Here is an 11,716-nt window from a genome sequence, read left to right as displayed (position 1 = left end):
AGGTTCCAAGCTATGTGTTGGGCCCAATAATAATAACTTTTTTTTTTTTTTTTTTTTTTTTTTTTTAAAGAAACCTGGCTAATACCACTATGGCAGAATAGCTCCATTTTTAATATATCAACTATCAACTACATTAAAGCAGCAGTGTTAATGTAACAGAGATGCAATGGAGTGAGCAATACATTTGTTTCTAAATAGACATATCACACACAGATAAATCAATCAAATCAATCAGTCAATTAATCATGGTCGATTATATGCCAAATTTCAGCTGGAAATGATCCAATTTTAACTTGGTCCATTAAAAATGACTTCTGTGCTTCAGAAAGGTTCATTAGTCCACAGATGTACCAATTATTTTGGTGGCATAAATAAACACAGAGCAGACAATACAAGAGTTTGTAAATAACAAGTGTTGTGGAAAAAAATGAAGTCTAATGTATTTTATATGATAAGTGTTAACTTTAATTAATGTTAATATTCATAGTATCCACAGGCAAACATGAATGCAGTGGTTGATGTTTTCAGACTAAGAGCTCAACTATAGGCATGCTGTTACTAGTTTCCGTTATACATCAATAAGCCATAACATTAAAACCACTGACAGGAATAACATTGATTAACTTGTTACAATGGCAGCTTTCAAGGGGTGGGATATATTAGACAGCAAGTGAACAGCCAGTTTTTGAAGTTGATCTGTTGGCGGCAGGAAAAATGGGCAAGCTTAAGGATATGAGTGACTTTGACAAGCGCCAAATTGTGATGGCTAGGTGACTGGGTCAGAGTATATCCAAAATGCCAGGTCTTGTGGGGTGTTCCTGGTGTGCAAGGGCGGGTGAACCGGTGACAGGGTCATGGGCGGTCAAGGCTCACTGATGGGCGTGGAGAGCGAAGGCCAGCCTGTCTGGTTGAATCCCACAGAAGAGCTAATAAGAGATAATGCTAAGAGATAATGCTGGCTATGATAGAAAGGTGTCAGAAAACACAGCGCATCGCAGCTTGCTGCGTATTTGGCTGCGTAGCTGCAGACTGGTCAGAGTGCCCATGCTGACCCCTGTCCAAAGCTGAAAGCACCTAGAATGGGCACATGAACATCAGAACTGGACCATGGAGCAATGGAAGAAGGTGCCTGGTCTGATGAATCACGTTTTCTTTAACATCATGTGGACGGCCGGGTGCGTGTGCGTCGCTTACCTGGGGAAAAGATGGCGCAAGGATGCACTATGGGAAGAAGGCAAGCCGGTGGAGGAAGTGTGATGCTCTGGGCAATGTTCTTCTGCCATAACGGCAGTGGCCTCTTTCAGCAAGATAATGTGCCCTGCCACACTGCAAATATTGTACAGGAATGGTTTGAGAACCTGACAGAGTTCAAGGTGTTGACTTGGCCACCAAATTCCCCAGATCTCAGTCTGATTTAGCATTAATGGGAAGTGCTGGACAAACAAGTCCGATCCATAGAGGTCCACTTTGCAACTTACAGGACTTAAAGGATCTACTGCAACGTCTTGGTGCCAGATACCACAGCACACCTTCAGAGGTCTTGTGGAGTCCATGCCTCAACGGGTCAGAGCTGTTTTGTTGGTACAAGTGATACCTACACAATATTAGGCAGGTGGTTTTAATGTTATGGCTGATCGGTATATATAAAGTACACTTTCTTGACCTATATTTATAGGTATATTTATAGTGGATATTTTTAATATAGAATATTGGTATATCCAATGGTTCAATTCAAAACAGACAACTGAGAAGTGCCCTTTAAAGGCTTTTAAGCACTTCAGGTTGGAGTGACAACACAAATGGCTTGCATGGGTGTTTCCACTTCCGAGTTCCCACTGTAGACTACATCAGTTGAATGAACTGTGGCTATAGTTAGATAGCTAATGCCAGATGTTAGCTAGTGGTCATTGTTAGTTAGCTAGATAATGACACTACTGTTAGCTAGTTAGATATATCCTGAACATAGCAGCTCTGCTAAGGAATATATTTCGTGTATTAAGATGAGAGCTGGTCACTCTGGAAAGCTTGTTCTACTTGTATACCACAAAACATTGGGTGGCAAGTCAACACATTTTAATTTAATTTATCAAGTTTTTTTATTTACCTGGTTAAACATAGCAGCACCTTAAGTTGCACATGAAAGTCTCACAGATAGGAAAAAAAAAACAACTTTAAAAAACAATAAACCCAATATAACAAACATTGACCTGGAAATGAGATGCTGGATAATGCTAATACGTATTTAAAACTTCGACTTTGACGTGTATATATTTCTTGCTTGTTTGACGAGGTAAGATCATACATAATGACAAGAGATTAAGATTCCATGCTAGTAGAAACTGTGTGCCTTCTTTGTTCTGTAAAACAAAGTGTATAAAAATACATAGACTATTGAATTGCTCAAAGTAAATTGTCACTCTTTAAAATTGTTCTTTGGAATATGTACATGTCATCTGCGAGGAGAAATATCTTCCCGGAAGATATGCATTCTTCTGTTGAATTTTTCACATGATCCTTCCACTACGACGAATGGAAGACAGCAGGAATTCTTCAACATAAAGTGTCTGAGCCCCAAGTACATACAAGGCCAAAAATGTGTAGGTGATTGGACTGCAGCATTACAAGATTGAACATAAACACTATAGAGAAGGTGATAAGCGACACAGAAATTTGGGGCATTTAACAGATCCTCCATTATTTTACATGACCCAGAAAAAATTGGAACACAACAGGTTTACCACAATATGCCAGATGAAAAGCAGTACACTATATTGCATTGTCATGCCTGCTTTACTCCTAAAATCAATCCATTCTTACATTTTTACCTTCTAACTTTAGAGCCTGGTTCCTCAGTAGCTTATAAGAAGTTAATCTGAGTTTGTGACCATCCATCCCAAGTGTGAGAGCGCGTCAAAAACCACACACAAGACGAATGTTAGCAAACACATACAGTAGCATTTCCGTGCTCCTGTAAGAGACCTTGTACTTTGTTGGACTGCTTCTGATTTTTGCTCCCACGTCTCAGAGATGGACGCTCACTGTACCTCCGACGAGTAGTGCATGAGGAAGCGTGGCTGTGAGGAAGACTACGACGTGCCCTCTTTCCTGCAGGGATGGAGAGATCCTCCAGCATCCGTTTGCCAGTGGGCACTATGTCACTATTCTTGTCAGTATTCAAGCTCTCATCGCTGAGATCTTTGCTAGGAAAGTCAGACTCTGATGATTCAGAATCGCCCGTTCCACTGTCAGCAATTCGTTGGCCCAACGATTCCGGTTCACAACCAGGAGAAGACACATCTGCCTCCTACAAAACAGTTAAACAAATGCATATTGCATATCGGGTTTGTCATTTAGGCCATGATGCATGTCCAATATACATAAAGTCTATTAGAAAGCTTTGTCAGCAGTATCTGACGATGTAATGCTCACTGGTAGTGATACGAACCTTGATGTGTGGAGTGCTGGATGGAGACTCTGTAGTAGTGCATGACTTTGCTCCCTGCAGGTTGTACACAACTTCATATGGGGGCAAAGGTTCAGAAAACGTCCCTATTGGCTCCAAGCAAATGACTATAGCGCTGGTGTTGTCGGCACGAAGCAAGCGCTGACTCCATCTTTGAAGGGCTTGGTTCACCAGCTCCTGAGCACTACAAATATGTTCCCTTGTCTTTTGGCACTTGGTCTGTGGGCACATGTGGAGTACAAAGTCTTTAAGACACATTCCTTCAGTTAAAGAAAAAAAAAAATCTAAAACCTCACAGTATTAATAAAAGTGCATCACAAACAGTCTGCTAATAACCAATCTCACCTTGGCCCTATCGGTCTCCTGACACATGGATACTGCTTCTTGTGGTGAAACCATGTTCCAAAGGCCATCGCTGCCCAGGATGATGTAGCGGTGCCGTTTTAGATCCAACTTGATAACAGCAGTGTCAGGCTCAGGCGAAACTACAAACTCACCACTGTAGAAGTCATAACTCCATAGATCACCTGCATTGCCAAAGCCAGATTGACACAATTAGACTGTACAAATGATGAAGCTTTTCATTGTTATCAGGAATATTAACACTAGGTCAGCAGTTATTCAGCATTACCAAACTCACCTAAAGCTCGAGCTACAGCGAGGAAAGGAATCTGATCAATGACTGTGCTTCTTCTGACTGGTCCATTGTGAGTGAGCCTGGGTCTCTTCCACACCACTCGATTCACCCCAGATTTTTTAATCACACTGAAGCAGATAAGAAAAAAGTCAAAAGGTTTTAGCAACAACGATCCTTGGATTTTTCCTCCATCCAATTCTTACAATAAGCTCAAACTATTTACATCAGTGAAGTAAGAGAGTGCGAGTGTGTGTGTGTGCGACTCACCTCCCTCCCAGTCCCTCGATTCTTTTCCTCTCTTTGGGTAGCTCAGGTTTGTGATCTTGTGTGATTTCTTCTGCTCGAAGCACCTCATCAGCGGGACTGTCCTGCACCCCTAAAACCACAGCCGAGTCTCCAACATGGGCCACATACACACGATCACGGCGAATCACAACAACGCTTGCAGTTGTTCCAGATGTGCTAGGGAGGCCAGTCGCTGTCCTCGGCCATTCCGCTGCAAGGATCATAAGACACATCCCATCATGAATCATGAATTGAAAACATGACTACTTCGAACACTGATCTCTACTTCCTTTACAAGTCATATGCATTGTTAGTTTCTCTGGGTGGTATCTGTAATACAATTCCTCTTCTGTAATAAAATTCTAGCATCCTGGTTTCTTCTGAGCCATACGTTTGAGACATAAACATGATTCTTTTATCATGAATTTATTTACAGAAAAACACAATCATGGTGTTTTGCACATATCTGCACATTCAGAGTGTAAGGCTTTACACAGATGATGTAGCTGCTATCATAATGAACATGTTTAATCAGGATCACACTCTGATTTGCTTTCTTCTTCCTTTTAATGGGCTCCCGGTGAAGACACTATGTACAGAATATAAACCTTAGCAACTAAATTTGGAAAGACTTACAAAGTCTTACATTCTGTGTAAGTATTTAAAAAAGCAAGTGTTGATTCAACAAGTATCTCTTCTGTGATATGCTCTTGATATTGACAAGAAAAACAGTGCACTTTGGTCATGCTTCTAATTGATCAGGTTTGCAGCGTTTTTCTTTTTCCTTTTCTTTTTTCCTTTGCCCTCTGTACAAAACAGACACACTCCGAAGTACATCACACTGAGTATTAAACGATAAAATGCTTCTACAATATGACACCCACCAACATGTTCAAAACATTCGAGATCCAGTGCTTTAGAAATTTTGTGAGTACTGGATCTTCATAGGTAGCACATTTAAGGGACTAACCAGCTTCAATACAGCAAATGTAGCAAGCTGTATAACAGAAGCTGAAGTCAGAAATAACCCCAAACCACACATCATATCCTCATAATTTTCACTTTTTTATATAAAGTTTTGTTCCTTTTGTGTGTTAAATATGCCTAAAGTCTACTTCTAATTATAGTTTTTAACTAGTATTTAATTAAAAGGTAATTACAGTTTCTCTCCTGCCTCCCCATCCTCATGCACTGAGGGTGAGTGTAAAACAGCCCTCAGTCTGTGACTTTATCATGAAATGTTAGTGTAGCTGAGAATGATGAATGCACTGTAGAACGATGCAGCATCATAGCTAGTAGTAGTTTGTTAGCCATAGTTAGTTTAGTCTTCTAACGCAGGAACTGACCACCTTATTTCCTAAAAACCGACTGACTCTGAAATCGTGTTGTTATACTATAATACAGCAAAGCGTGGAAAGGGGGATGTCTGTATTTAGTGGTTATATACAGCCACAATAGATCACAACTTTTCTTTTTTTCTCTAGAGATGGATTCAAACCTTTAATGCTGGCTGAAATCTAGAGGTTCTCATCGTCAGTTTTTTTAAATTGAGGTTTGGCATACATTTCTACAACCACTCATAAATAAGGATAAAAAACATGTACATATAACTCCTTGTTGCCTCACAGCTCCAGGTTGCCTAGTTCGAGCCTCAGCTCAGGTTCCTGTCTGTGTGGAGTTTCTGTGCATGTCCTCAATGTGTCTGTGTGGTTTTCCTCTGGGTTCCTCTTTCCTCCCAAACACATACCAGTAGAAGGATTGACTAGTGAATTGTCACTGGGTGTAAAAGAGTGTGAAGGTTTGCCCTGTGATGGACTGGTTTCTCACTCAGTTCCCGCCTCATACCCAGGGATCCTGGGACAGGTACTTTGTGGTAAACAGATTCTTGAATAACACTTTTGAATGGTGTCGCCAGGTCCATGGATTCCTGTAAAACTGGAAAGCATGTGAATTTCTGCCACATGCTGAGGCTTGAACGTTTTGCATATGTAACAGTCATTATATCAGGCAGAATAGAAAAGCTTGAATTTCTTTCATGCAAACAGTAAATGAATAATCTATTTTGTATATGGACTGCAGTTTAGTTGTACACCTATTAATTGGTTAATTCATTCATATGTGCATTCCTTATTTATGACAATTTAAGTAAATAGTAAAAGACCACTTTAGGACCTTGGTGAAAGAATTGTTTGGGAAAACAGTTCTTAATACTGCGTCATAAAGATATATTATATGACGATACTTTGTAAATTATAACATATATTTGGCAGTGGTAGTCATGGTGTGACTTGGAGTGTCAGATTTTCGATTTTGAGACTAGACTGGTTTGACCATTTAGCTATTTTTGGGATAGTTCTGAAAGGCTGGTTTTGAAACATCTTCACCATCTCTGACCATTTTATTTGTCCTCAACTAATTTTTTATTATGTATTCTTAATGATTCAATTTTAATTCTACACTTTTGGGCATTTCAAGCAACTCTACTTTTATTCTCATTTTTTGACATTATGTTTAGAGTCTCTGTCTCCTTTTTTCTTGTATATATATAAAGAATCATGGATGTCACATTAGCCATTGTTGCTAACTTTCATATATCGGTGCCGCTCAAATTAATGACTTTTGGCTAGATTTGGTGAAAGCCATTTACTGACTTCATTTAAAGAGAGAGAAAGAGAGAGAGACAGACAGAGAGACAGAGAGATAGAGCGAGAGCGAACACTGAGGGCAGACTCAGCACTAATGTGTAAAGCCTGACCGAGTTGTGCTTGTGCAAGCTACAGTAACTCAACATTGTTTGTCCCAAACCGTGTACTTCTTTGTTTTAAACTCTTCTTGGCTATATTTACAGGTAATAAAAACTAGTTATTCCATCCGTCACCTTTTCCCTCATGTCTATTTCCAGTCTACTTACTACTCATTGTTTCTCTTAGAGTATTTTGTAAATATGGACCACAGATGGTATGACTCTATTTTGTAAATACATAAATGGTTTGTTTGTGGTACCATGACCAACAATGACATCTTTCTATAATAAGTTATAACCTATTGTTTTGTGTTCTGTTTTAAAATAAACTAAAACTATTTTATTCTGTTCTATTCCAAGTATCTTCAGAAAACCTTCCTTCTTCTGGTTACACATTTTGACAGGCAAACGATCCTGCCAATTCAATGAATATGCAATGAAGCTCATTTCTGAGCATGCATTAGCTACTTTTCCCTGAAAACTGCTGGCATTCCTGGCTGATCACACAGGACTTGTATTTTTTGACCCATTTTTCAAAACCTGACTGAGAAGTTGAGACAGCACACGTTAGAGAGAAAATCAGGCTGCAACTATTTCCACTTTTTATGTGATCACATTAACAATATCATATTGCTACATTTCTCACTGTTTGTCACTAATGGAAAAAGATTACACTCCTGGGCAAAAAAAAAAAAAAAGGGCCAAGCCAAGAATGGCAAAATATTAAACTTTTAATGGTCTTGACAACAAATAACTGGTCAGGAAATTAGCAAGAATTAAACAAATTGATAAAGTAACTTAGTATTGGATAGCTTTTCCCTTTGATTTCTTTAAACGTTTAAGCCTTGTGGATAAACTTGCAGACAGCTTTTTACAGAAAGAAAGTCAATGTTGTTCCATTCAATGTTGATGGCTTCAAACAGTTGAGTAGTTAAAAAATGTCTCCCAGTTAGTTTGTGTTTAATGTGAGACCAAATATTCTCTATAGGGTTCAAATCTGGGCTCTGACCAGGCCAGAACATGAGCCTGATGGACTTATTCTCAAGCCAGTTTTTGGTGGTCCTTGCAGTGTGGGCAGGAGAATTGTCTTGTTGAAAAATAACATCAGATCATTCCTCTTTAAAAAACAACTTCTCATTTGTGGGAAGCAAGCCTTTCTGCAATATCCTCCTGTATTCCAAAGCATTAAAAGCTCACCAGTACCAGCAGCTGAAAAGGCTCCCCACACCATGACACCTCTTCCTCCATGCTTAACTGTGCTAGAGATGCACAACTATACACTACTGTATTTCTCACCAGATCTTCAAAGACACCTCTTTGGATCATCACCATACAACTCAAATCTTGATTTATCACTCCACACACAATGCTGCTGAACCACTCTGAATCAAACTTTCCATATTCTGCCAAAAACTTCATTCAGTCTTTAATGTTTTTCTGAGACAGCATTGGCTTTTTAACACATCTTCTAGACACAAAACCTGCATTAGATAACCATTAGATAGCCATTTTGGGCATGGCCCCTTTTTTTGCCCAGGAGTATAGAGTTGGCTATAAGTTACAAGTGAAGATAGGTTTTAGAAATTCTTTCAACATGTTGGTCTATTTTCACTTTGGTTATAGGTTTTCTACATTACCCACAATGCCAATCAACTACACATTAACAGTGGTGCCAGTGGGATTTATGCTGCATTTGACTAGAGGTCGTAACTCTTCATTTCTGTCCTCCGGCTAGGAAAAACCAAAGAAAATTCCTACTCGGGAACTCAGGATAGTCAAGTGACATCAAATCAACATGGCTGCCCACAGCATGAACAGTAAACAAAGTAGCGCTTCTTACCTTTTAATGAGTTATGCTGTATATACAAAAGTATTAGTTTTAGATCAGTGAACTTACAGACATATTTGCTTGTTAAATCTATAATTTTGACTATACAGATCGCTCTTTTGCAGAGGTAAACATATATCCCCCATAGATAGATAGTTTGTTGCTAACAAAAGAAGAACATGGAGGGGTCCATACGTTTTTCTCACTTTGTAGCTCGAAAGCACGGGGCTCGAAAATAAGGTAATTCTGATCTCCGACTTCCGAGGAAAGTCGAATGCAGCATTAGCCCTTGCTTCGTGTCTAACTAAAAAGACTGATGCAGCAGCACTTTAGTCCTGTAGTCTGGCCAGCTCTCTCACCTCCTCATCTGTACACTCTGTTCAAACAGATCAGGTTCCAAAGCTTCAACTTTCCTGCTAATCCCATCATCAACATCATTGTACTTATCATTTCATAGATCCCTAACTAGTCGTACCAAGTCTCTACCATAACTCAGAGCAACTGCGCTATATAGCCGCATTGCATTCTGGGACTTTGAGTCCAACGCTGGCTGTCTCCACTACTTCTACAGTGGATTTCTCATTAACATGACATTGAACGTTGTTGGAAAATGGTAACTGAGCAAAGCCCTGGCCCTTTTGTTTTTTGCAGCTCTTATTAATGCTGCCTTCAGGTGCTATGGGAATGATCCCACTTCTGAAGTGGTAATCACGAGTATGCAGTGTTCACACGCTTTGTTGTCTGAAAGAACATGAACCATGGACGACCCCAGGTTCATTCATACATATTTCTTTTTTTTCTTTTACTCTTATTTTGACACCATAACACATTATTCAGTTAGCTACTTTGCTGACAATAATGTAATTTTGGTCAAATACAAGCTATTTTCACAGTGTACAACATGCATAGAATGGTTACTGATATAGTACATAAACGAATATGACCAGAACGACAAGCGCTAACACTTAGCTGCATTTAGAAAAATGAACAAAACCTGTCATTCAGCACAGAAACTGTACTCTCCTCTGCCATGTTGAAAGTTTAGGACTCCTCCCATCTCGGAAACTCGGGTATCAGAATTATCCCCGAGTTTCCCAGTCGGAATTACGACTTGAGGGATCATTCATGTGCAACTTCCTAGTGGGAAACTGGTATTCACGAAAAATCCGATAGCACTTGAAGGCAGCATAAACTGCACTGTAACCGCGCTAATTGCACCCTGTGACGTCAGAGCAGCAGACAACCGCGAAGTTCTCACGGAAATAACGGAAATGCATCACTAATTAACACAACAACAACAACACAATCACCAAGCACACCACTAATATTGCAGCATGAAGATATTTAACGTGCATCAGGGTGGAGTTTTCCTTCAAGAGAAGCAGTGATCGTGCAACAAATTTATGTTCAAATTAAGGCTCTAATTTGTGTAATTATGTATTCGGAAAAAATACTGTTAAAATATATCGCAAAGCTTTTGATGGACAGGGAGGACGGTGTCAGTGAGAAAGCCCACAAAAACAAGTAAACACGGGCTAACTCACGCAGTTTCTTCCACATGGCGTGGTGGCAGGCGATGAAGCCTTTCCGGATGGCAGCGCAAACCTCTTCGTCGTCTGTGGACCAGAAGCCTCTTTGTTTTTTAATCAGATCCCAGAGATGAGTCTGGGCGTACCGCGCCGCGTCGGGGCCGCCGTGCCCATCAAACACCGCGTAGAAAGCTACAGCCCGGGAACGACGCCTGCTCCTCACCGCGCCGCCATCAGCTTCCTCACTCTGCAGCAGCGGGGCGCGGGATCTCGGCGGAGACAGTCGCGACCCCTCCGCCGCAAGGCTCCGCGCCCGTTCCGCGGCTCTGTGTTCAAGTTTCTCGCAGGCGTTCTCCACTTCCGTCTCGCCACGCTCAGCAGCGGCGTTCAGCTCGTCCTCGCTCGGCTCATCATCCTGTTTAATCTGAACAAAATCCTCCATGTACTTCCTGCCTCCTTGGTCTAAATAAACACTTGCTCGACATGAAAAGACGTTTTCCATGGTGAACTGGGCGGTAAATGCAGACTCGAATGCAATTTAGACTGAAATAGCGCAAGGCTCTTTTCTGGGTCTTTGTTTATTTTCGACCTTTGTAGGCATGCTCGGAATACGCTGACGTCATCGGTTGGCTGTTTTAAAACCCGGAAGTGGTGAAAATAAAAGTCCCAATCGGCAATGGCGCAGTTTGTACACAAAAGCAATAATGCGATGTAGTTCAGATGTATTCCTCTTATATTCAATTCATTCGTTTTTATACTTGTTTGTATATGTACCCAAGTCATTTGCTTATTTAAATTATATACACTAAATATGTACATCATATACATATATGTACAATATATGCACATTAAATCTGACGTCTTGTATACAACCACAGCAGACTTTTCACGACTTTTCTCTGTCCTCGAGCGATGTATTTAAAATTTTAATACTAGCTGAAATCTAATCTTCTCACTGTCAGGGTTTTTATTTATTTATTTATTTTTCTGTACTGATTTTTCCTGGGACAGGCTCCGGATCCACCACCGCCCTGACTAGGACACAGTGATCAATGAAGATGAATGAATGAATTGTATATGCACATACATTTTTGATCCACACTAATCTAATGCATCTCACTATTTTTCTACTTAATTCTGGCTGAAATCTACAGAGCTGCTCACTGTCAAGATTTTGACTGCTTTTAGCATATATATAGCCACCACCAGTCACACAACCTAAGAGTTAAAA

The 11,716-nt window shown here is 40.2% G+C and overlaps 1 protein-coding gene across 1 annotated transcript; it reads right to left on the bottom strand.

Moving 5' to 3' along the window:
- Positions 1-440: 440 nt before the first annotated feature.
- On the bottom strand, positions 441-11,120 carry ppm1da (protein phosphatase, Mg2+/Mn2+ dependent, 1Da). Its single transcript, XM_026924550.3, has 6 exons — positions 10,501-11,120; positions 4,368-4,596; positions 4,104-4,228; positions 3,809-3,990; positions 3,446-3,682; positions 441-3,304 (listed from the first exon to the last, which is right to left on the bottom strand). The coding sequence occupies exons 1-6, from the start codon at positions 10,985-10,987 to the stop codon at positions 2,936-2,938; spliced, it is 1,629 nt and encodes a 542-aa protein (XP_026780351.3). The 5' UTR covers positions 10,988-11,120; the 3' UTR covers positions 441-2,935.
- Positions 11,121-11,716: the final 596 nt, after the last annotated feature.

Source organism: Pangasianodon hypophthalmus, chromosome 14, assembly GCF_027358585.1.
Source record: "Pangasianodon hypophthalmus isolate fPanHyp1 chromosome 14, fPanHyp1.pri, whole genome shotgun sequence".
Classification (NCBI taxonomy): domain Eukaryota; kingdom Metazoa; phylum Chordata; class Actinopteri; order Siluriformes; family Pangasiidae; genus Pangasianodon; species Pangasianodon hypophthalmus.
This window is presented reverse-complemented; position numbering and strand designations above follow the sequence as displayed.